Source organism: Xylocopa sonorina, chromosome 12 (assembly GCF_050948175.1).
Source record: "Xylocopa sonorina isolate GNS202 chromosome 12, iyXylSono1_principal, whole genome shotgun sequence".
In the NCBI taxonomy this organism is placed as follows: Eukaryota; Metazoa; Arthropoda; class Insecta; order Hymenoptera; family Apidae; genus Xylocopa; species Xylocopa sonorina.
The window spans coordinates 3,980,407-4,008,268 of NC_135204.1; the positions used below are offsets into that span (position 1 = coordinate 3,980,407).

Genomic DNA, 27,862 nt, shown 5'->3' on the forward strand with positions numbered 1-27,862 from the left:
TATAAACTAATTAATTCTTTACAGTCGAGGGAAAAAGTAACAGCATTATTATTTTCATAACATTTCTAATTTTCTAAGAGAATAAAAAAGTTATTACGATTCCTTATTATCCTTATGTCATAAACTGAAAATTATCTGCATTGTCTCCATCAAGGAACATTCGAGTTTTAAGATCAATTTTAACTGGTTCTGCTTCGAAGCCCTCGAGTGCAAAGGGTTAATTAATAGAAACGCTAAAAAGTCGCCAACTCTCAATTCTTCAATTATGCACCATTACTCCATATTCGAACGGGTTATACAATTTACAAACCTCAAATGCAACCGCAAAAACCGACAACGTTCCAGAACTTTAGTGTCAGTTAACGATTCCTCGCGAAAAACCCACGAGACTTGTATCGTCTCCATCAAGGAACATTCGAGTTTTAAGATAAATTTTAACTGGCTCTGCTTCGAAGCCCTCGAGTGCAAAGGGCTAATTAATAGAAACGCTAAAAAGTCGCCAACTCTCAATTCTTCAATTATGCACCATTACTCCATATTCGAACGGGTTATACAATTTACAAACCTCAAATGCAACCGCAAAAACCGACAACGTTCCAGAACTTTAGTGTCAGTTAACGATTCATCGCGAAAAACTCGCGTGATTAGATCGTTCGTCGTTGCAGAAATCGATCAGGGCGTTCCCCTGCGCCCCTCGCAGGACCTCGTCAGTGACGTTTCTTGGAATGTCAATGGTTGAGGGACGCGGATAGATGAAAACGAGGCTCGCCCCAAGCGAGTTACACGGTGTTTCAGTTGATCGGCAATCAGGTGGAAAAAACATTGTCAGTTTTCTTGTTCGGTGCTTGCATAATGCGACGGTCGCACTGCAGTTGCTGACTAGCACCGATTGCCACCGACTGCCGCCATTCAGTGGCGAAAATATCGTTTGTTCGTGGGTGATACAATAAATCTTTTCGAGATAGTCACGTTTCTTTTCTTGTATAGATTGCAGGGTTGAACGGTTATTTGTACTTGTCGAATTTCATTTTCTTACTTGAGAATCAAACTGTTAGGTTTTAATCCTTTGCGCTCAACGATTTTTTTTTTCTGATTCTTAAAACTACCAAAGTAGTCAAAATAACTCGCTTGCAACTCCTTATAGAGACTTATTTCTTAGAATTTTCTACATAATTTATAGCTGTTATTTAATCAAGTAAGCATTTTTGCCTAAAAGAAGAAAACACAAATTTTGCAGTAGAATTTAACTTTATGGATATGCATTTTATTTCATTAATCAATGGTAAACATTTTAAATGGATATAAACCACAAACCTATTTCATTCCCAACAATTTCAAAATTATTTCAGATCTTCCAATCATTTAATAACCAAAACTAACATCACAATCGTTTCCAACCCTAATAATTTATAAATTACGTCCAAGAGCAATTCTTTCCAAGAGCAATTCTTTCCATTCCTCACCAAACACGAACTCCACAGCCTGCTCCATTCGCTAGACCCACCCAGTATGCAGAGTACTCAATTTCAAAGGACTCTTTTCAATTTCTCCCTACTTTCATCGACGAATCGACAGTATACATTTTCCTATTCACAATATACGCCTTTAGAAAATGTTTCTCTTCCTTGGATGGTTCACTTTGGGTCCACGTAGCCGTTAAAGAAGAAGCAATCGATGATCGCCTTCCAGACATCCTCTGGGAATATCGATAAAACGCACAAATACCATAGAATGCGAACAATGAATCAACGATCGACTTTTTTATCTCATCTTCGCGATTCGTTTCACGATTGCGTTAATCGTCGACGCGAAAATTTGAACGAGTCGAATCGACGGACTCGACGAACGTTTGAACGTTCGACGGACGTTGCCACGTCGTGAACCGTGATTTCGATTGGCTGAACACCCCCGTAATGGCCGTTAAACTCGCGTAACCTTCGCTCGAGTCGTAGCCGGTTTGTGTAATCGAGTAATTACACCCGCTGTGCCTGTATAATTACCGCGCTCTTAATTAACGCGTGGAAACACGTGGCGGAGTTCCGCGTGAAAAATCAGGAGAAGAAAGCGCATTCTTCTTCGCTTCTTTGACTTGGGAATCGTTCCTGTCGCGCGACGCTCTTTTATTCAAGTTAAACGATGTTACAATCGGTTTAATGGCTGTCTGTTTTTCTGATCGTTTTTAGAATGAACGTTCTGCTCGTTTGGTCTGGGCTATTTTTATTAAAATTGGAAAATTAGCATATATTGTGGATTTAAAGAGATATTGAAATTGCTGTTTTCGTATAACGCAAAATTAATTTGTTATAGTTGAGTATTACATTCTTTTCCTCTCTTTTAATTAAAACGCAACCAGTTTCAATATAGCGATATAGATATAGCAAATTCTTGTGTAACACGAATTCTTATAACACAGTTAAGATATCGCGATTACCATTTTCATAACACAATTTTTTTAATAGTAAATATTAAACTTACTGCAATGAAGCATTGCATTGTTTTCTTCGTCATTATCGACTTTTTTCATTTTTTATGCTACCACTTTTTAATATAGCGATATGAGTATGCGTCATGTGAGAAAAATTCTCGTACACCACGATTTATATAGAGCGTGATATATCTATTAACTACGTTATACAGTAAGTCTACTGTACACACAAAACTATTTGTATTTTTTCCAAGTAATGTGTTTTATACAATTATGCTGTACGTGTATTGCAGAAAACATTTATATGCGTTCATAATAAATTATTACTTAACTTTAGAAGATTTTGCATATACTACAAAAATGATTACTTAACTTCAAAAGATTCTGCATACTTCGTAGTATAATAGTAAGTATTTAGATATTCTTACAATGGTTTGCCATTTTAAGCACTGACTTTATAAAATGAAACCTTGAACAACATGCTTATGGATTTTTCGTTTTCAACTACTGCAGCAGACGCTTGGGGTCTGCTTTATGGCTTCGCCTATTGCTCTTAGGTGGATGACATAAAACGAGACTCAAGGGTGCGTTTAAATCAGTCCACACGACGACAACGAGAAAATCTTTTCCAAGAGGGCAAATTTTCAGTTCTAGTTTAATCTGAATTTGAGAAACACTCGTGTTTGGTTTTTGAAAAGAATAGTATTGGTAAAAAATTGAGGCAGAATGATCTATACATAAACATTATCCTGAACATTATAATTGGAACCACGTACTACACTATATATGTCTAGTTATACAGATTAAAACATTGTGATTTTGAATTTGATGATTTTTCATACTCGCAGTTATAAAAAAGTAAGTACTAAACAATTTCAAATCACCATCTTGATTCGTTTCATAAAGGTAGAAGCGAGATAAGAGGCGCCATTTTGACCTATCTTTGTGGCGTTTTAATTGCGTTCTTTATTGCCATTTATTTATCAAGATAGCACATGCCTCTCGGTAGTCTTGATGTCTTAGCGAGCAAATTGATCAGAATTCCTTTGCCAGAGATGTGATGAACAGGCTCGCAACTCGACTACCGCAAGATATCGCGTGTAAATTGCCTCCTTCCAATTATTCTGTCACTTGACTTTCAGTTTCATTAATCACGCGCGAAATCAATCGCAAAAAAAACCGAATGATTGAATCCCATGAATGGAGAACAGGTTTCACTTCGATGTAGCGTTGCCGAATATGGGACATGTTAGGAAAAAGCAAGGAATTCCTGTAGTAAAAATTGCTACGAGGTACTTTTAACTATCGATACGACTAATGTACTTAACTTGAAGATAAGAAAGATGATATAACAGTGGAAATATTAAATAATTTAAATAACCAGCAAATTGATCGCATAACAATGGAAATTTTTAAAAAATACAGAATATTTGTATTAAAAACTTATTTATTTTGCAGATGTGAATCGAACTGCTTGTGCGAGAAACAATAATTTAAAAATATGGAACTGTTTAAAAAATACAGAATATTTGTACTAAAAAATTATTTACTGTGTAAATGTGAACAATAATTTAATTATATAATTTCTTTCTTTTATTATTTTCTTAACGAAGTAATTTTAAAAATAGATAAATAGAAAATAGTTTGCGTTCATTTACACAAAACAGGGTTGCAAACGAATGGTTTCCTGTGACATAAATTACACACGTATATAAAATACATATTAAATATTATATGTAGAACGAAATCATTGATACATATTGCTTTTTGTATATTTCTATATCTAAGAAAATGGAAGGAGAAATTTTTCATTTTTAGATTCGATTAGGTTTTCATTTTTAGGTTATATAGTGAAAATTATCAGAATAAAGTTATCTGACAGACTTATACTTCGTTGTGAGACATACAAATATTAAAGAAAAATTAGCATTATAATTTAATTAAATTATAGGTAATATAATATAAGGTAATTATAATTTCTTATTTAGGACTTAAAAGGTGGAAAAAAGGACTTGTGGGAGATTGTAACTACTGTTGTCTCTCTGATGAATATCGAAGTAACTAAGAAACATCTATATAGCATCGAGACTAAAATGACTCTCAGAAAAGGTGTTCTTCTAAATGGAATTCATTTTTGATTGATATGAAATTCAAAGTGGATGGAGTATCGCAATATTATTAGATCTATAGAGAATTGAATAAATCAAGAAAAATCTGTTATTCTTATATCGAAAATATTAGTTAAAAATGACTACGATTAGTCAACGTACCATGCATCACATTTTCGCTTTGGATTTCTCTTTGGAAAGTGCAGGTGAACCCAATGGTTTCGTTAGATACGCAGCTTTTTATTCAGCTACGTGCAGACGTTATCGAAAGAAGTTCGTGACATGCAACCGGAAAGCGATCGTAGAGTCTTGCACGTGCCATTTCGATTGCATTTACCAAGTTTCTCGCACGTGGTTAGCACCAAATCGTTGGTCTACGTAACTTTGATCTTGTCGTAAAATATCCAGCATGAAAGTAAGAACGTAATATCAATCGCTGTTCCCATTCGCCGAGCATATTTCGTTTCTCTGCGATTACGATTTCGATTTGCTAAGAACTTGAACATTATGCAATATTTATTCTCTCTTTTTCTTTTCTACTGTTCTCATTAATTTTTTCCAAGACAAATGTTATTCAAATTTCGAAACACTTACGAAGCTCTTAGAAATTAATTCATTTTTTATTAGAATTATATCAAATAAGGATTATTTTATTAAATAAACATTATTTTCAATGGATTTTTCCCGATGTAACGACATTTATTCGTTTATTAAAGTATGTGCTTTAATTTCGTAAAACTAAATATATTAAATTTGTATGAAAACTATATAATGAAGTATATGCTTTTATTGCGAAACACTAAATTTACTAGAATATTTATACAAAAACAGTTTCACGATGGTGTTTTATGTCTCTACAGAGCTGCACAATTTCCTTGTCATGCACCACCGTACCTTGCATACGAAATTCAAGAAAAAACCAAGGGAAAGTAGTATGATACTACAGTTTCCACATGATCGAATTTACTTTTCTTCTGATTAACTAAACACGTTCTAAATACCATTAAATTAAAACCGTGTACCACTTTGTCACTTTCTTCTTTCTACATATATCAACAGTTTATTATGTTTCAAGACAAAGTGCTTTGTTTAAATTTAATAAATTTTATTATATCTCGATCAAGTAAATATCGAATAATTTTGTCAAAATTTTGCACGATGAAAAAGAATAAATTGATATAAAAAAGTTCAACTTTCATATAAATTTAAATATCGATTTTATAATGCATTATTGTTAAAATTTGATAAATTCAGGTAATAAATTATACTATAAATTCATAATTTGTGCATTATACGTGTATATAATGATTTGTTACAAAAGTTTTAAGACGCATGTACAACTGCAAGATCACAAGTGATATGTTTGTAGCCATATGTCAGACTGCACTGCCAGTAGATTACTCCGTTTATGATCAGACGTATCTCGTCACTATAGAATCATCGATAAAGTATCAAACCGTTATAACAATAAATTATAATACAAAAATTGTGCGTCCACTTTTAGAATCTGTGAGAAATATAGATTTAACGTGAGCCAATTAAATTTGCAAAATAATACATTCAAGAATGTGCAAAATAATGAGAAATATTCGTTATACTCATTTGTGGCCTGAAGAAACAGTCAAAATTTGTTAATAAAATGTAGTTTACATAGAATACAGAAAATTTGTGGAGATATAATTTGTTTAATTATAATGTGAATTAATTAGATATAATTCCATTATAATATTTTTTTGTATTATTTAAAAATCATTCGATAAATAAACTACTTTGACAATAAGTAATTTATTAGAGTATATGTTGTTTCTTAACATAAATATAATATTTTATGAATTTTTAAAATAGTTAATACGTTAGTTTTTCACATGTAAATTCATTAAGATTTATTGGAAAATTAAATATTGTACTGTGAAGTCACTTAACATTATTGTACATCTATTTTTTGTACAAATAAATTATATGTGCCACCACATATTTTATTTGCGAATAAATTTCATTTGCCATTGTCGCATGTGCCATATTTTGTTCACGCAAAAATTGTAATGCAAAATATCATGGCGTTTTGATATTTTTTATTGAAATTCGTTTAACGTTGCAATTTATTGATTTGGTTGCGATTTATGTTTCAGCAACATGAAGAGACGAACAGACCGATGGATTGCAATAACGTTCGTCGTCGCGTTTCTAATGAAAGATGCGACCATAGTGAATAGCAACAATATTTCATCCGAAGATGAGAAGTCGTCGAAAAGCGCAAGTACGAATTGAATTAAACTTAAAATTAATAAATGAAATTCAGAATTAAGAAGTAGCAACAAAATTAAAATGTTATTTGCATACTTTTTGATACGAGACTCTAATTAACAGTTTTACTTGTACTGTTACACTGCAATCTAAAATTGTATGTATCTTAGTTGCAAAACGTGTGCAATTTAGAATTCTGAACCTGTTTTTCTGTTACAACTTTGATATTAATCACGACAAAATGTCATGGCGTTTTACTTTCAAATATTTCAGATCAAGAATTCGTCGAACAAGAATTTTTATAATTGCCACAACGTTAAAAGAAACTGATCACGTTTACTTCATAACGCTAGGTATTTTCAACAGAGCACTATCTTTACTTTCAAAGCAAAATCATTTAATGCAAATCAGGCAGCGAATTATTGTTTCTTAAATTCAGTACTAATGAATTTTACATTAAAAATAATATACAGTAAGTTTTCGTATAACATCTGAAGAAATTTTCCATGTTTCCAAATTTCCACCTCGAATAGCCGTCGAATAATTAATCAATACAGAAGCTGCACGCATTTCTAGTAATTAGCTACATTATTCATGATTCCTGGTCTATGGAAACGGAGCTTAAAACACCTCCAACAGAGACCAAATACAGAAGCACAAAAGCACGCGAACACCCACGTTCATAGAATTAAACAGAGCACCAGGTGTTTCCACTTCCTCTATTCTACATTCTCAAACAGAGGCATTAGGAAACCATTACAAACGGCATTAACAAGTAGCACATCCGTATGCTTTACAGTGCTGCGCGAGTTTTTATCCCCCTGGCTTACCCTTTCTCTAATGGCGATCGATCGCGATAAGGGACAGCAATATAGCAGAAAAACGAGAGAAAACAAAGTAACAGAACAAAAGTGGTTGCTTGCGTTTCTTCGAGGCGTTGAACGGTTTGCTTTTGTACCCCTTTCGCTTTCTCGAATGGCGGTTAAAGCGTTAATAATCGAAGTAAGGGGCAGGTGGCACGAAGCGAAAGAAACTGGAGCAACGAGTCTCCTTGTGCAACAAGTGGGAGTTAATACTCGTAAGAAATAGTCGGCGAGATAGGAACTGTTTGCATGCGCCGTGACGTATCGGGATTTTTGTCCTGGCTTTTTCAGGGACGTTTCTACGAGCGCAATGTGTTATAGAAACATGGCTGCTGTGGATCGATGATGTTTTGACAAATGGTGGTTATATATATACTAGTTTAAAAGGCTTAAGATACTTCTGCCACTTTTATTAGTGTAGGTATCTCGAAAGATTTAGAAATTTTCACTATTTAATAAGAGTATCTAGAGAACGGGTTTAAAATAAATTACATTAGTTATTTTTGTTAAAAAATGTCAAATTTTATCAAAGCAATGCCTGATAAGATTAAAATAAAATTTGCATTGCTACAAAAGACATATTCATCTTATTCTACTTCAAATCACTTCAATTCGAGTAACTTAACAGTAGTCACAATATCTTTATTCGGATTCTACGAACTCGCATTACAGAGAGAATCTACTGCATCTGAATTATTCTAACATTTCAAGAGAAACATTTTAGCTACTCAAATATTTCCCTCCCAGTGCGAATCGAACCCCTTAAAAGCTTCCACTAAATCATTAAGCAGAAATCGAATCGCTGTTTACCAAATCGGTCGTAGGGCACGTGGCGTCCGCGTAACTTCCGCAACAGCGACCTCTCTAAATACTGGCGCGCGAGCAATTTGGCCACGCTCCAAGGCGATACTCCCCTTTGCTGATTGAAATTCAAATTCAGCCAAGAGTAGACCAAACGCCCTATAATCAGCGCGCGCAGCTGACTAGGTCCGTTCATTTACAGAGTTGGCCCGCGGTCGCATCGATAAGATCTGTCTCGTTGCTGTAGCATTTATCGTTCCGACTGAAAGCAGTGAAAGGTATCCGGCTGTGCGAGCCAGGGGTTCTCAAGCTTGCGTCTGAGGGCGCACATGCGCCCTCGAAGTTATTTACATACGCCAAAGTGTTAAAATAACGAAATCAACGTCTCCATTATATTAGTTATCATTGCGTACTCTCGCTACTATTTTTTGCAATCCTGAATGCCTTTACCATTATTATTTCAAATCTTGAATGCGCTCATCACTATTTTTTGCAACCTCGAATGTGCTCGCCATTATTATCTGCAATTTTAAACGCGCTAGCCGTTATTATTTGTAATTTTGAATGCACTTGCCTCTAGTTTTTGCAATCCTGAATGCCTTTACCATTATTATTTCAAATCTTGAATGCGCTCATCACTATTTTTTGCAACCTCGAATGTGCTCGCCATTATTATCTGCAATTTTAAACGCGCTAGCCGTTATTATTTGTAATTTTGAATGCACTTGCCTCTATTTTTTTGCAATCCTGAATGCGTTCGCCATTGTTATTTCAAGTCTTGAATACGCTCGTCACTATTTTTTACACTCTCGAATGTGCTCGCCATTATTATTTGCAATTTTAAATGCGCTAGCCGTTATTATTTGTAATTTTGAATGCACTTGCCTCTATTTTTTGCAATCCTGAATGCGTTCGCCATTGTTATTTCAAATCTTAAATACGCTCGTCACTATTTTTTGCAACCTCGAATGCACTCGCCATTATTATTTGCAATTTTAAATGCGCTAGCCGTTATTATTTGTAATTTTGAATGCACTTGCCTCTATTATTTTGTAATCTCGAATGCATCGTCGGCATAAAAATGATTGAGAGCCCCTGGTGTAAACGAACGTACGTGTTTCACGATCTATTACAGAGCCATTGAATTTCTGCGATCATTTATGTGTAGTCTGGTGGATGTAGGTTTGATTCGATGATACGAGCGTGTAGCAAACTTTTTACCCATGGGATGCGTGTACATAACTTCACTTTTAGATGAACATCTTCGGATGCATATCTTATTGGTGCGCTATCTTCATCGTGGGAGCGACTAATGTCCTTCTGTCGAAGCAGAGGGAGCACAATGCAACCGACTGGCATTAAACGATACACATTCGCTCCACTCTTGATTAGAATGATCGCAGTTACGCACCGACTGCCACAGTTCCGGGTAATCGAGTTGGGAAACCGGCGAATGGATCGAGACGCGTGATTGAATTGGAACATGTTCTTGGATGTATGTGGAAATGGCCACTGAAGAGGATCGTAATTTAATTGTGATTAATATGTGTCACATTATTTTATTTTGCTCATTTGTATGAATAATATTAACAGTTGTATCGTAATATATATTTTAAGAATGTCGTTTGTGGTGGATTCTATTTTCTTTAGGCCATAGGTTAATTACTTTTATACTTTTGGGATATTTTGCTCATTTGTATGAATAATACTAGCAGTTGTATCATAATATATATTTTAAGAATATCGTTTGTGGTGGGTTCTATGTTTTTTAGGGCACAGGTCAATTACTTTTATACTTTTGGGATATTTTGCTCATTTGTATGAATAATATTAACAGTTGTATCGTAATATATATTTTAAAATTATCGTTTGTGGTGGGTTCTATTTTCTTTAGGGCATAGGCTAATTACTTTTATACTTTTGGGATAGAGTTATTTTATTTTTTAGTTTATGGAATGGACGGTTGTGGACTTAATGTGCACGCCATACATATTTCGCTGATTCATTGAATCTGATATAACGTTTGACATTTAGGGATACTTCGAATGTGCTTTTCAAACACCTGGATGCTTAGAAACTCGGTGTTGGCGGCTCCTACATACACTTAGTATACTTTATGATAAATTGGGTACCGATTCCATCTCTTATTTTATTTCCTTTTCAATATTTTCCTTAATGGTTTAAGAAACATGCATTTAAAAGTAAAATTGAAATCTTTGTTTAAACACAATTTTCTATGTAATGTTTGACGAAAAATATTAACTTTATTTTTTCATGTTATACGTATGGGGATATAATAATTGAGAGTAAAATAAATTAGAAATTCTCTTTCTTACGAAGAAAGATACAATATAAAATCCAATATTACAAAGTTTGTAAATATAAATACCCAATATTTTAATTGCACCAAATGTATTTATTCTATTGATAATAAATACATGTTAATTATTTTGCACCCAGTAACTTGCATTTATAGAAGCTACTCATGATTTGGCGATAGTTCTGTACTCCCGTAACCAGTAACATTTTTGATACAAAAGACTCTGTTTTACATGCTAAAAGTGAAAGGAATCGAACTAAAAATAGAATGTCCAATTAGACCCGGAAGTTACCTTTAGCAGAACTTTCAGACTGCTCTATTTCTAAATTTCACGCCACCAGTTGTCAATTATGTCACAATACGATTTATTAAGATTGAACTACATCGAATATACATATATGCAAGATGTTTTCCAGATGCCTCACGCCCACACGCACAAAATAAATGATAATTATTAGTTCAAAAAAGTCATTACACACACAAGAAACATATTCACGACCATAGAATTGATTGTCTACAAAAAAAAGCAATAATTCTCGTTTACTTCTTGTAGAAACACTATTTATACCAAATGCATTGGAAGTTATTGTAAATGTAGTAGAAACATATTCTAAGCAAAGCGTTAAAGGTTAATAAGGATGAAAAAAACAGCAGAAAAATGGTGTTATACTGGGTCATGCCTTACATTTTGACCTTTTATACCTGTCTTACCAAAGCTCTGAGTCAGAGAATGCTTTGTTTCCCTGCTGAAAGTTTCGCTTCCGCTAATGCATTATAATAGGTCATCAATGAGTCAGTTAGCATAGAATGTGTTACGGGATCGTTACCGCGTCGTCTGAACTATACCGATATTCGTGTGTCTCGTTTTATCTCGTATCGAAACTGGGGAAATCCGTGCAATCGATGTGCGCAGAAAATTTTCAGCTCTCACGGTATCGAGGCGATCTGATGCAGTTATGCTTGACGCAACGCACCGAGAAATTAATTAGAAATTCAATTGTATTGCGTTTGGTAAGGTATCGGAGGATCTGTACATATATCGTGCGTTACAGTATATTGGCCAATACGGTTTGTAATCGTTAAATCGTTCTTCTTTCAGAGAACAAGGAGAATTTATCGGACTTGGAGGGATCAGAGACCTCCTATAGCTTTGGACAGGTGTACCAACCGTTCTCCTCGCTGCCATTACATACTGCTCTTTCGACCTATTTCCCAAGTAGTGTGTAAGTACTTTTTAATGACTTTTTACTTTTAGTGTAAGTAATTTTTTAATGAAAAAAAAAGAAGAACAATAAAATGGATTTAACTTTAAAGTAATAGATAGTATTTATGAATGATTTTTATTCTTTAATTAGAGTAGTTTCGTGTATTTAAATGGAGAATCCAAGTAAGGATATAACATTTTTTATTAGCCAGTAGAATTGAAATGAAAATGGTATTTTGTTATAAAAAATTTAATGAACGTGTGTGGCATGCAGCTGTGTTATTACAAATTGTAATTTGCAAAAGTTTACTATCGTATGTGATTTATATAACTATTTCTTATTCATTAGACGTTTCTGGATCGATATATACATTTATGCACCCTTCAGACACACTTAGTGGACATAAAGTAATGAAAAATTCATCGCTGCAGTTATGAAATATCAGGCTATCAGTCGGTAGTGCTACTCACGTTTCATGGAACATTAAATTATATATCTTTCTAGGATCTTATTGAAAGACTAATTTAATAAGAACTTCGCTCGAAGCATTCAAGCTTCCGGTGACTTATAGACGTGGGTGTATATTAATCTCAGAATCTGTATTACAAGAATAACGTGAATCAGAACATGAGAATTTAAATGAAAATCAGGACACGGATGAAATTTTGAAAAGCTGAGCTTTGAAAATAATAAAATAATGTTGCAAATTAAGTATTGGTGGTCCAAATTACAACTTGACAAATTATTCAACTATTTCTGCGCCAATATTTAATCGATGATTAATGTAATAAAAACGTTATGTAAGATAAAGCTAAGAAATGCAAAATATGGCTGACCATGTTGAGTAGTTTAAGCATTTTTTCTCTTCGACGTCCTCAGAAAGAATACGCAATCCTTGGACCACAATCGCATAATTTTTAAACTCCATTTTTACAACCTAGTACTGAGAAAAACCTAATTTATGATTAGTGTCCATCGATTTCCTTATTCGGTTCAATTATTTTTGTATTCAATTACAAATGTTGTTTATTCTTAATATTTTTGGTTTTAGAAACAAATGGGTGTTTACTGCTCGAAATGAGTTGTGTGTCAACGCCCCACGTACCTGTCAAAAATCTAGATATCGAACGTACGATGGCTCTTGCAACAATCAGCTGAATCCTACTTGGGGTATGGTGAACACGAGATACGGACGATTATTGTCGTCCAATTATGCAGACGGTAAGTGAACGAATTATTTTCAATTTGGCTTCGATAACTTACTTTATACTTGTTTATTATAGTAAGAAACAAAGTTTTGAACAAAATGTTTCTATAATTGGTAACATTGTTAAAGCTTTTTATAATATGCTTTTTCAACAGAAGACAACATTTTTCCAAATTAACTAATAAAATTATTCTATTTTCTATGCAATTGTTAACTTTCATTGGAATTATGTTTTTATTTATAAATTAAACAGATATGATACTTTGATTAAATCGATTTTATATTTTTCTAAAAATTGTGAAATATTAAAATTACTTGATAACAAATAATACCCAATATTACACGCAAAATAAATATTTTGAGAGTATTCAAAAACTTAACAAATTAATTAACTATTTTTAAATATAGAAAATATTTATTTACTATATCCGCTATTTTATGAAACAAAGAAAAAGGAGTAAGGTGACATATTTACAGAGTGTTAATTTTAGATTATTTCCTCTGTCATTAAAGGTAAGAAAGAACGACTGAATAGGGTTTAAGTACGTTCAAAACGTATCTGATGGTGATAAAACACTGTGAAACCATTAAAATCCTATTTAGCCATTTTTCCTACCATTAATAGTAGCGGAAATAATTGAGATGCTCAGTTTCAAATTGACACCCTGTAAATAACTCAATTATGGAAAGAAAATGGACTCAGATTAGTCTAACTCTCAGATACAGTATTATTAGATATCCAAACCTATAATCATAATTCAACAGAAATTGTTGCAATTTTAAAAAATGTTACAATCTATATTGTAACTTTGTAATAAAGCTTTACTGGTCGACTTTTATATAAAATATTTGTCTTATTTTCATGCATAGGATGCATTGACAAAAATGTCAAACACCCAGTATACATCAATAAGATAAAACAACAGAAAACATTTTAATAAAGTTTTTCTTAGCGAATGAGGTTTCAGAGGATTTCTTAGATGGATTTAAATCGTATCTTTCGATGGTCCATATCGTGTTATCTAATGACTTCTCTCGCTATTATCCAATTTATAGTCGACAAATGTTGCTTCCGTAATAAATACAAAATAAATCGCGACTTTCACCATTCGCCACCCGATCTAATTTGTTCTGGCGCATGCAATCGGTCAAGATTTTGTTTAACCAGTAGAGACAATTATGCATGGCAATCGGTTCCCTACCATAACGAATTTTTTCCCAGGCGACGACGGTCGATTTCCCCTGGCAAACTTGTAGAGTACGTCGAGCAAAAAGCTCGTCAACGTGAAAAATGTTCGAGCAAAATTTTTCGAGCCCTTTTTCTGCTGCATTTTCGAGCTCATTGCATTATATAAATCGAGTTCAACTAAAAGCTTTCTCTTATATTTTGCTTACGGTTTAGCGCGTGGGATTCATAAAACGCCTTTTCACGGTTAGCAGTTGTCGTAAACCGTTGCAGGTATTCAAATGGTTGCAAACATTGTGCATGCAATTTGTGTCTGCGATAACTGCCACTAACGTATGCACGCATTTACATAAATGTGTTTAATGCGACGTTAAAACGTTTAACTTCGTTTCTTGCTAATTATCTGTGAAATTAATTTTATTTAAGTGACAGTAAAACATTTCGAAGCAAACAACAGAATAACATTCATTTCACGAAGTAAGATTTAACAATTAATATTTGTATAAATGTAAAAATAAAAAATATTGTTTTTGATTCGATAATAAATTTATTTTTAATGCTCGAGTAGTGAAATGTCTGTACCAAAAGCTTCTTAACAAACAATAGTACTTTCATTAGAATATTTTCAGTAACCCAAGAAACAAAATGCAGCTTTAGAGTTGTTAACAAATTTTCATAAAATACCTAAAAATCAACTACATCTTTAAAAATAACAAACGCGATCGTATTCTTAATAATTTATCATCACATTTACATACACTTTCAAACAGTTGACAGTTGATTCTAGACTTACAAATATATTTTATGCTGATTTAATAAAATTCGACGAAGAAATGAAACAAATTGTAAAAGGAACATGTGCTTAACATTGTAGCTACAAACGTTTCAATAATTAATATTTATGATAATGAAGGACTCTAAAATGCGCGATATGAATCGAGTGATGTGCATTAGGAAATCAGAATTCCACGAATGGTACGTGCCCGCGCGGATTAAATGGTCGAAATATCGTGGTCCATGATTTCCGATAACGACTGGAGGGAATGCGCGTCGAGGCAAATTCCGTGCAACATGCAGCGTTCATTTTTTTCGAAATGGCCGTCGATAAATAGTTCCGCGTAACGGTCACGGTCCGCTTCGCCTCGCAATGAAACAGATCGGAGTTTCAACGGAATTGTTCTACACCGAGGGTGCATTAAATGGCTTGCGGTGCAAAATCCGTGGTTTCCTCGGGACAACGATAGCGCATCGCGAATACCAGCTTCCCTCCAGCATGAAGGGGAGAAAAAATTACAGTTTTCTTAAATTGCTGCGACTTTTGTGGCTGGTAAATTTACATATCGATTGTAACTTTAGAAAGCTTTTATTTTTAAATTGTGGTATTATATAATTTGGAATTTTAAAAATTTAGAATTGTGGAATTTTGAAAATTTAGAACTGTGGAATTGTAAAATTTAGGATTGTAGAATTGTAAAATTAGAACTGTGGAATTGTAAAATTTACAATTGTGGAATTTTGAAGATTTAGTATTGTGGAATTATAAAATTTAGAATTGTGGAATTTTGAAAATTTAGAACTGTGGAATTGTAAAATTTATAATTGTGGAATTTTGAAGATTTAGAATTGTGGAATTATAAAATTTAGAATTGTGGAATTTTGAATATTTAGAACTGTGGAATTGTAAAATTTATAATTGTGGAATTTTGAAGATTTAGAATTGTGGAATTATAAAATTTAGAATTGTGGAATTTTGAATATTTAGAACTGTGGAATTGTAAAATTTGGAATATTGAAAATTTGAAATTGTGGAATAGTAAAGTTTGGAATTTTATAAGTAGAAAATTATAAAATTTTTAAATCTGAAATTGTGAAATTTCAGAATTGTAGAATTTGTAGTCGTACACGATAATCTGTACTCAATTTTGTACAATTTGTTTTTATAAGATTACGTTACCAAGAAGCGCGAATTATTTTCGAATATCATGTACTTAGGAATACGCAGATAAGGAAAGTGCAACTAAGCGTTTGCTTCGATACAGATCACTAGATTTCAGATAACTACATATCTACTACTCGTTCGTATTCAGAAAAAGTTATGACGTAAGCCAGAGAGAGAAAAATGCAATACTAGGTCTGACAGCAAAATTTGTTGCGAAACATTGTTGCAAGCAAATAGTATAGTACCTTGTATAATGATACTGATGAAAATCAAAAACAATTTGATTTATTACTCCGTTTCTACTTTTGCCTTGAAATTATTGCATACCATCGACTAAATTAATTAACGAATTAAAATAACTACAAAGAAATCGTATTACTCCGTTTCTCTTTATTATTAATGAAGCCATTTAAAAGCTGGAAAGTTACTTTAGCTGTGTTTGCAAATTTCTACTTGTTCAGTTCAAATGAAAAGCTAATGAAATAAGGAATTTTGTATTATTAGCTCTTCACAGCACCGTTCGAAATTTTATTTTTTCTATTGTCATATTGTATATAATACTTACTTTATTTTCTAAAATCAAGAATTTGTTTCTCTGTGACCTCTACAGATAAAATACTGCGCGACGTTATGGATACCCTTTGCACGTTTACTGGTTTGTAACTGGGGTCGTAAAACTCAGTTGTTTCCACGGTTAATGCCTCCCGTAACAAATATCCACTTTCACAGAAACTTGCTTCAGTATCAGCGGTGCGGACACGTTCGAAATGTGATTTATAGATTAGGTTTGGAACTAGTTTGCCTCCTACTTTACAAACTTTACAACGTCGTCATGTATCAACGAATATCAACTCGCAAATGTCACTCTGTGACTTTCCTTCTTGTTTCTCTTTGCGCAGAAAAGTCGAACACTTGCGAATGTCATTGAAGAAATTACATTTTCTGGTATGCTTATTTCAATCAATTCTTTGTTCGTTCGAATGTTGAAGTAATTAATTGATAAACTAATTGAATACCACTGCAAATTCTGAAATAGTTGAAGAGCAAGGTTAAATAGGTTTCTATTGAAGAAATGAAATTCTAACATACTTGGGTAATTTTTAATCCTTTTGTTCGAGTGTGTAGATGGAGCTTTTTATGTTTAGAGTGTTTCATCGCAAATATAATATATTTTTTATAATTAGATACCTAATGTAACCCTCTGTATTTAGAACTTTTCCAAAATAGTTCAAATTGATAACTGGAGAGGATTAATTATTCTTTATTTTCCAATTACATTGGCTTACAAATGGCTGGTGACTCGTTATGTAGACGTTGACTGTAGGAACCATAGATTTAACATGAATGACGAGAATAGTTAGCGCTAGTATCGAAAGGATCAAAGACATATGCTGCCATTTGGCAAGAAACGCTATTATTCTTTTATGTAACAAATATGTAAATCTGAAAGTAGTAAAGTTACATGTTATGTTTAAATAAAAGTAATTAATGTTTGTCATTGTACGTCTGTGGTTAAAATAATCATACGTCTTAAAGTCTTGATCGAATTAAATCGAAGTTACTTCAACTCTATAAACGTGACTTCAAAATTATGATTACACAAGTCAAATTACTTGTCTTGATGTTATTTTTAGTTGATAACTAAAAAGTCATCGTATAGTTTATTCTTTTTTTATATATAAAATGAATTTCTAAGTAAAAAAAATACTGTTAAATGGTTCTAAAGAGATATTTTAAGTCAAGTAAATAATAACTGGTTGACATTGGCAAAGTAGTTGCAAGTTATCAGAAATAAATTCAAGAAACTCGAAGAAAAATGATTTAATTTATGAAAACTATTACGAGGTGGTATTTCTTCAAGGAAAGTGACTTGTCTAATGAAAGCGAGCGTAGAAACTTGAAATGGAATTTAACTTTAAGCAAACGATCAGATTTATATTGGAGTGATTCGAATTTAAGTGTCTCGACTGATCAGAATGAGATTTTACGACGAAGCATCAATTTATTGAATGGAAAGGTGAGAAATCAAGAAAGAAACTTTCGATTTCTTTACAATGTACCATTCTAGTCGTGCAGAGTAGTAATATTGGTAAAGAATTCTCTGTACGATAATGATATTAACCTTTACGACGACACATTTAATATCCTAAGATGATGACTGAAGAAATATCAAATCGTGGGGAAACATCGAATCGTGACGCATTGGAAATACCAATGAAAGAATAACGAATGGACCGTGTCCCATTTTATTATATAAACGTCGGTCAAGACAATGATTTCACGACGAACAAGTTTTGCAATTGTTTGACTTTCTACAAATGGATTGAAATTTGCACAATCCGCGATTCTCGCGGGAAAGTGGTTAATTAAGTTTTGCTGCGTTCCAGGATCTCTGTTTGCGTAGAAAAAAGAACGCAAACGCGTGACATTTCGCGACGATTGCCACACGTTAGACAGGATCCGTTGCGAAATAATCGAAATTTCAAAAATAGAAAAAATTAGTAACGCCACCTGTTGCTAAATGTAATTAAGAAATATGCTCCACTTCAAAGTGTCTATTAGGACATTTCCTTAATTGTTATTAATGCCTCAAGAAAGTTACGATATGGCTCATAAATTTCACTCTATATCTATGTTGTACCATATTCTGTTCTGTTTTTACATTAAAAAATATATTTGAACTAGAATATTGTTGAAAAACAATAATTATAAATCTCTCAATTAAAATTAAATTACATTAGACATGACTTTATACTCTTATTTTTATTACATACTCGTACTGGAAATTTTTAAATAAAAAAGAAGCAAATTGAAGAGAATTAAAGTGAAATATGAAGTAAAATTAATTAATCGAAGTTTTCTCATTAATCGCTAAGATAAATACAATGCTTTTCTAATTCATCGATATTTTAATTAATCGAATGTTTTGTTGTCTATGTAATACGAGTGACAAGCACGAAACGGAAATGCTTATACGAATTGGACACGAAACCATAAAAACGGCTGTCAATTAAGAACTAAACGGACTTTCATTCGATGAAATAGGCCATTAATTTTGCTAATAAGATAAACGAACGGATTTCTAACTTTCATTTGCTTTACGCTGTCTTGATTCACTATTTGAATCGTTCATTTCGACAGGAATACGAGCACCCACGATTTCGATAACAGGAGAAAATTTACCATCCGCTCGGTTACTCAGTTATACACTGTTTCCCGACGTCAACATAAAGGACCCAAAATGGACACTGGCAGCGATGCAATGGGGGCAAATTATGGCCCACGATATGGGTTTGGTCGCTGGAAGTACTCAATCAAGTATGCTAATCTTACTTTTTATTTCTTTTTAAAACAATTTTAATCGTTTGTCCAGATTTTAAATACATTTTGTTATTTTGTAACGTATATAAGAATGTCGATTGCGTTAAGGTAATAATTAAAGTAATTTTACTTAGTCGACTTAATCTTAGTTGAAACACAACATAGTTGAAACACATATTTTCACAATGTTCTATTGGTCGGTGAATTTTACGTCTGAATATCGTATTTATCTTAATTGACACGTCAAACAAGTTGTCCGGCAACTTACGGCTCAACTGTTCCGATTAACCAGTTTTCTACAATCTAAAAATGTGCATGAAAATTCTGCCAGGAAGTGATTAGTTAGTTTACCTTTCAATTTCAGAATATTAAATGGAAAAATAGAGAAAATAGAAAATTCGAGTCTCATAAAATTTTAAGTAACACGAGACCTGCCCATTCAGTGGTTATAATAATATATAAAGTTTAAATTCCAAATTAATTGCGAGCAATAATCAAATTTATGATATTTCGATTATTACTTACACACATAAACGCATTGCTTTTAATTACAAATAATTACTTTAAGAAATACTATATCACAAAATTATACAAAGTCAGTAAAATAAAAGATTAATTATTGCTATTATTTTTATTTTCATTAATGTTAAATTATAGAAGCAGAAAAATTGAAAACAACAAAATTAATATTCTAATTAAATTATAAAAATAACAAATATAATATTCCAATTTCTTCTTTTCATTCAATTTTCTAAATATAAATAAAGATTTATTCAATTTCCAAAAGAATAAAGAAAAGTACTCTATTACAACTAAAAAATAACAAATATAATATTCTAATTTCTTCTTGTCATTCAATCTACTAAATATAAATAAAGACACATTCAATTTTCCAAAAGAATAAAGAAAAGTATTCTATCACAACTAAAAAGCATGCACAATTATTAACACAACGTGCATTAATTTTTTTACTCGTTTTCGTATTAGAACCACACTCGACGCAATGCTGCACGAGAGACGGCCAATTGTTAGACCCACGATTGCTTGACAGTCAATGCTTCCCCATAATCGTACCAATCGACGACCCAGTCTTCAGCAAGGCCAACATCAGGTGCTTCAACTTCGTTCGTGGCACAACTGACATTGACCGTGGCTGTTCGTCGGGTTACAAACCAGCAGAACAGGTTTGCTATTCCTTACCGTGCGATGGCTTCGTTACTTAACACGCTTAACGCGAATGCACATCGAGAAAGGTCAAACCCTCGATCTTCGATGACACCACGTGCACGGCTCATGAGAATTTCGAGGAATGCGAGGCGTACACGTGGCTACAGATACGAAAGTATTATAATTATCTTCGTCTATCATCACGCTCGCACGTGTTACATTGGTATTAACATATTAAAAATTAATCATTATCAGAAACACTTTATCTGTTTCTCTGTCGACGACTTTAAGTTTCATTTCAATTGTATAAAGAAGACTGACACAAATGATTTTTTTAATGAAACTTGTGTTTCCTTTTTAATTGTTTTATTATAGTTGACAATAATTTGCTTTTCTTTGCTTCTTTGCATGATAATTTGTAAGATGTGGGTTTTCTAGTTGACTTCTGTAACCCATTTCCTGGATCTCTCTGTCGTCTATGGATCCACCAACGAAATGGCTGCCACTTTACGAGCTGGCGTTGGTGGCCGTTTAAGGGTGGATGTTAGGTACAACAGAGAGTGGCCACCATCGCCAACCAACAAGAGCAGTGTTTGCGAAAATAGATTCCAGACTGAAGTTTGCTACGTGGCTGGTACGTTTTTACGAAATCATTGTCATTACGACAGCAAGATTGTGAAGAATATTTACTTTTGATCGAATGGTACCAATTACTCGTTATTGAGTGGTGTCATATTAATATTTTTAATTCTTATGTTTCATGTATGTTTAACGTATGTTTCACTTGTTTGGTATTAATAACCTCTGACGCAGGTATTTCTGTTCTTATTTCAGGCGACACACGAGTCAATCAGAATACGCAGCTGACCGTTTTGCAAATAGTACTGCTTAGAGAGCATAATCGTATCGCGGATGCTTTAGCTCGTTTAAATCCCCATTGGACAGACGAGACAATTTTCCAAGAGACGCGACGAATTCTAATCGCAGAACATCAATACATTTCTTACTACGAATGGATGCCAATATTTTTAGGTGAAATTGTATTCTAATTAATTCATAACATCTACCCACGCCATTTTAAAATATATAAATTATTGCTATTTTGCTGTTTATACGCTATTTTAAAATATATATATTTATAATATATAAATTAGTATATTAATATATTTATAATATATAAATATATATTTTTTAAAATATCGTATAAATAGCACAATATATTATAATATATAAATATATAAATATACTTGATATTGCCTAACGCAAAACTTATTTATACAAACAGTAATATTTCTTAAATCGCTATTCATTCGAGTTGCAAATATGTTTCTTCAATTCACTTTACATTGCTAGTAATTTAATTCCAAGCTGAGTTCTTTCAAAGTCGAAATCCAATATTTAAATCGATTTAGCGTATTCGAAAATGACGGACACCCAACTTGATTTAACTTTTATTTCTCTCGACTTTAAGTGATTTTAATATTTAATTCTCCTGACTCGAATTGTACTTTTTAGGCACGGAGGCAACATATGGCAATCAAATTTTGTACGATACCAAGAACTACGTCAGCGACTACGATTCACGCGTGAATCCATCTACTCTGAACGAGCACGCGAACGGAGCTTTCAGATATTTCCATACCCTCGTCGCTGGTTACCTGAAGTAAGTATATTATTATAAATATACTAATCACGTTACACGCGTAGTATTTGTTATTTAAAAAAAATGGAACGTGACGATAAATGCTTCCGTAGCATAGTGCTTTTATGACAAGGAACAAATAACGAGAGCCCTTCTATAACACAATTCTTCAATTTTTCATTTCACGTCGTTTTCTTATTTTATTTTTCTTATATTAAATTCAATAAATGTAACACATTTGTAGTCTGTTGCACCTGTAAAATTTTATTCTGCAACATGGTGCTCGATATAACGCGAATGAGACAGAACAAGTGTAATTAATATGACTTCATTACATCTATAATAAAATTTATCTTCATTTAATGTAATTTCAAATACGACGCAATTTTTTGAAATTATTAATATTTAAATAGAAATGTCATAGTAGTTCCATAATTTATTTGTGAAAGAATATAATTGGTGACATGCGGAAACACAATGAATAATTTATTTTCCAGATACAGACTGATAAAAATTAGTCTTCTAATTAATTATTAACTATGCTCTCTAATATTAATCTGTCAACTACAATCAATCTAGTTAATTAATTATTAACTATACTCTCTACTATTAATCTGTTAACAACAATCAATCTAGAAACCATAGTTTTGTAAAAAATAACACTTTGATCCTCAGCAATACAAATTGCATTTCAAGTGAGATTTTTATGCTAAAAAGTTTGCAAATAAAATATTTTCTGCAGAAAATAGATTCCCTGAAATGTTTCCAAACGCACTACGAAACAGAAGAATAAACATTGTTTCTTTAACTATTAATAATCAATTAAAAATAATCTGATTTCTATTGCATTCGAACACATTTTAATTGGACAGGTTACATTAATTAGCTAATAATTTCTACGCGTTGCGATGAAACTGAAATCGTAGAAGTTCCGTTTCTATGAGTCAGAATGGCTGACTCGTCGCGTTACCTACGCGTCGAGTGCAAGGAATGGCGGAAACAGTAGAGTTGCATTACGGGAAATGCTTCGAGCTACGTTTCGAGGGACATTACCGTGCCATGTCAGGTGATACGCATAATTTCATCCAGAAATTATGCACACCGTTAGATTTCTCTACGAAATACTACTTTCTATTCTTATTTACATAGGTTACATACGTAATCTAGTTGTATCCAACTTTGAAAGGACACATTTCTGCCGTTGTTTCTCTCGTAGTGAATAATTCACCTAACATTAGGTACTTGTATCGAATTGTGAAAGTGTACCTGATCAAAATTGTTTTTTTTATTAAGAATTCGATATTTCTGAAAATCATTAACAGTAAAGAAAATATTTAAAAGATTAATAATCGATAATTCGATTTACCCTGAATTACTGGAAATTAATTAATATTATGTACTGTGATATGACGATAAAATGTTTATTATTATGTATATCTTAGATTCTGATGAGATGAAATAAAGCTGTGTGTCAAAGGTTATTCTTATAATCTTAGCAAGAAAATTAAAAAACTGCTTGCAATTTTCAAAAGTTCAAAACTGAAGTTTTCGAAGTTCTTCGTTAAAATAAAAGTAAATACAAAAAATATTGTTTTATCACATTATTCTTATAATAATATTTCCACAAAATTTATACTAAATTAAATTAATTTACAAAACTTACAAACTTACAAAATTTACAAATCTACAAAACTTACAAACTTACAAAAGTTACAAATTTACAAAACTTGCACACTTACAAAATTTACAAATTTACAAAAATATATAGAACTTACAAAATGTACAAATTTACAAAAATGTCATTACATGACATGAAACTACATCGTTAGCGACCAGTTAAGGACTTAAAAATGGCATTACTTAACCTGTGTCGCCTGTTGGGAATATCTAAATCTAAGTTTCACGATTCGCTCTTTTATTAACCATTTAGCCTGGTGACCGAGAGTCGGTATTCGAGTAGTGCCCTGAGGCTGAGCGATTATTTCAACCGACCAGGAGTTATTGAAGAGGGCACCAACATGGATGACCTGGCAAGAGGACTGGCTTACCAACCACAAGAAGCTAGCGATGAATACTTTGATGAAGAGGTACAGGAAGCGATTAACATCATTTAAAACCCCGAATGCGATCATTTTGGTACAGTTATGTTCCATGTTTTCAGATATACTTTTATGCATTCAACGAATGATCCTCTTCTAAAAATATTTTACAGGATTTTTTAGCCTATACTTTCGTATTCAGTTATATTTATAAAATATTTGAAGTATCCCCGCTTTTTCTTTCAAAATTTGAAATTTGAAAAAGTATATGCGTAGACTTTTATGACTGACTGTGATTAAATTTTCTTTATAACTTAAACAAAACGAGTCAATCACTTGAAAAGTGATATACTTTTCGTTATTTACTTCAAAAATGGATCACAAACAAGTGACTCTCCTATTATTTATATTTTTTTCTTATATTTCCAATGATACTTAATTAGTATAAATATGACTAACGAAATTTAGAAAATTGTCTGCGCTTAAAATGAACTGCAACGGGGTTCTAAATAATATGTAAAAGTTTCTGGAATTAGAAAATTAAGTGACATACAATCGTGACGAAATTAAACCATAGAATTTTCACATATTTTAGATCACGTCATATTTATTCAGAAATGGACAGCCGCTGGGAAGCGATCTTCATGCAACAGATATTCAAAGGAATCGTGATCACGGACTCGCGTCGTACAACATGTTCCGCGAATATTGCGGTTTGCCCAGAGCGAAAACTTTCCAGGAATTCACCGATTATATTTCTCCCTCGGTAGGTAGACGTTCCACAAAAGAATAATTGGAAATCGCAAATAATTGCCTCGTGCAATTATTTGAAAAATTGTTTTTAACTATTTCAACTTTCTACATGAATTACGTACATTTCGATTTTCCATAATCAATTGAAAACGTCTAAAAAATATTTTAAACTTTAAAGGTAGTAGTAAGTGAACTAAGAAAATATTTTGAAATTTTTTTATATGATTGCCAACAGTGCTAAGAAATGGTATTAATGATAAATCGAAATTACATCGTCGCTTCAGTAAAAAATCAAGCTAATAATTTCTTAATTTTTATCTCTAATTGGTTTCTTATAAAAGCAATTTGAGGAAATTAGAAACAAACAGAACTGGCACTTGCAATATTTAAAAATTCAAACAAGTGTCACATCGAGTTTTCCCTACGACTAATAAATGACGTACACAGAGTTCCCTACAAACATTTTTCAAATGTTAATTTCGCTCGCTAATAAGAACTCTAACTGCAACCACTTTGCGCGCCAATTGCACATAAGTGGTAATTAGTAACGATGGCTGGGAACAAATGTTGCGAGGGGAATTAAATTTCATTGTGGAGCATCGATCCTTTCAGAAAGGTGACTCTTTTTAACACTCAATGATAATCTAAGATTTTCATTATTGACTTTCCTCTGAATATTTTCCCACGGTTGCACCTAATAGGGTGCGATGGTGATAGTCTCAGAAATACCAGATCTACTCGAAAGATGTACGACACTATTTTAATTCATGAATTTTAATATTCATCATCGTATATCTCTTCGCAGAAAATCGCTCGAGTATCGCTTAACAATAATTCCTAATCAGAACCAAATTTCTTCTTCCGTTTGCTTCATCGCTACGAAACGACGATCAGCGTGCAAACCGCACATTCGATCAAATGTAAGACTTTAAAGATCAGACATTTATTTGCAATGCGTTTCATAGTTCGAGAAGCGTGATTATTTCTGTTGTATAACTACGCAGAAATGGGTGATAAATTATGATGGAATATTATATAAGAAAATCTCGATAGACTGCGAACGTGGTCTCCACGAATTTCTTTCAAACGATAAACACTATTACGCCATCGTTCACGTAACAGTTATGCATCAAATGTTAACCGTTAACAAAGGAGTCGTTATTGTCTTATTTATATTATCTCGTTTCTAGAACGTGGAAAAATTGGCCCAATTGTATGCCAGTCCTGACGACGTCGATTTGCATGTTGGAGGATCGTTGGAGAGATCTGTACCAGGCACGCTCACCGGTCCAACGTTCTTGTGCATCTTCGTTAGGCAATTTTATCGAACGCGTGTGGGTGATCGCTACTGGTTCGAGACAGACGATCGCGAATTAGCGTTCACAATAGGTAAAACGTTTCACTTTCTCATTAATTTCACCATTCTTAGATTCGAGTTGATTATGTCCTCCAGTTTTCCGAGCAATTAATTACCTGATCTTAATCGTTACTCGGTTACCATCTTAATAATACCGTGTAACGCGTACCACGTTTTGCAGTAAGTAATTACATATTTGAAATACATATATATTATAGTTAATTAGATATTAAAATATTTGGAAATATTAAATTATTTAGAAATAATATTAAATATTCTCGTATTTTATACAATTTTATTCCAAATTGTCCATTAACATTAAAAAAATGTTTTTCATTTGAAAGAAAATTAAGTTTGACAAAGTTAAGCTATAAAATGGCTGCGAATAATTATTAAGTACCATTTTTTATTTTATTTTGGGTGATTAAATTAGGCTATTTTCAGAATTTAAAATTTAGAGAGAGAGAAGTGGAAAAGAAGTACAAAACTTATTCTTTTCAAAATCATATACATTGCACCTCATTTAAAAAGTAAAACAAAACTAAGAATGAAGGAAGCTGTTAATCTCGAGATCTTGTTGCAAATATTTTCAGAACAATTAAACGAGATACGAAAAAGTAGTATAGCCAGATTATTATGCGATAACGGCGACCAGATCAGAAGAATGCAGCCAAGAGGATTCCAACAAGTATCTGCAACGTAAGCTTTCCGCTCGTACATTAAAATACAGCTTGTAATCTAGAAACAGTTTCATCCGATTAAGAGATTTCATTAATTTCAGTAATCCTATTATGGACTGCGACGACATTCCCTCGATCGATCTATCGTTGTGGAGGGATTACGCGCCGGAAGTGAATCATCGAAACTCACCGTACCCCCATTTCAAGTAGTAGAAACGCCCGCGAGGACGACATCAATGGAATATTGTTATTATATTACCAAATACTATAGATAATTTCATTTAGATACAACTTCGATGCCACAAATCAAGTATTATCGATGAATGTAAAGCTGTGAAGGTTGTTCTGCGTGGCATTGCTAATTAAATCTATTATTTTTTGTAAAATTGTGCTTTTTCTTAACTATAGTGTTACCATTATTATATACTATTAATAGAATCACATGTATGTATTATGTACCTATCATTACCGTATTTACGTAGTGTCAGTTGCAGCCACTGCTGTTCTTCCTACATTTTTCTCTGGGACCAAATGAGAATAGAATGAGATACGTAAACGTTTAAGAATTCACTTAACTTTAGAAGGCAATAAAAAGTAAATACATC

The 27,862-nt window shown here is 32.7% G+C and overlaps 1 protein-coding gene across 1 annotated transcript; it reads left to right on the plus strand.

The window, feature by feature from the left end:
• The first annotated feature begins 875 nt into the window (after window positions 1-875).
• On the plus strand, window positions 876-27,605 carry LOC143429905 (peroxidase). The gene is made up of 14 exons (XM_076905755.1): window positions 876-934; window positions 6,663-6,790; window positions 11,861-11,984; window positions 13,018-13,187; window positions 19,440-19,616; window positions 20,607-20,803; window positions 21,225-21,420; window positions 21,621-21,818; window positions 22,302-22,449; window positions 24,359-24,515; window positions 25,063-25,233; window positions 26,411-26,609; window positions 27,171-27,276; window positions 27,359-27,605. Exons 2-14 carry the CDS (start codon window positions 6,667-6,669, stop codon window positions 27,465-27,467), a joined length of 2,076 nt encoding a protein of 691 aa, XP_076761870.1. The 5' UTR covers window positions 876-934; window positions 6,663-6,666; the 3' UTR covers window positions 27,468-27,605.
• The last annotated feature ends 257 nt before the right edge of the window (window positions 27,606-27,862 follow it).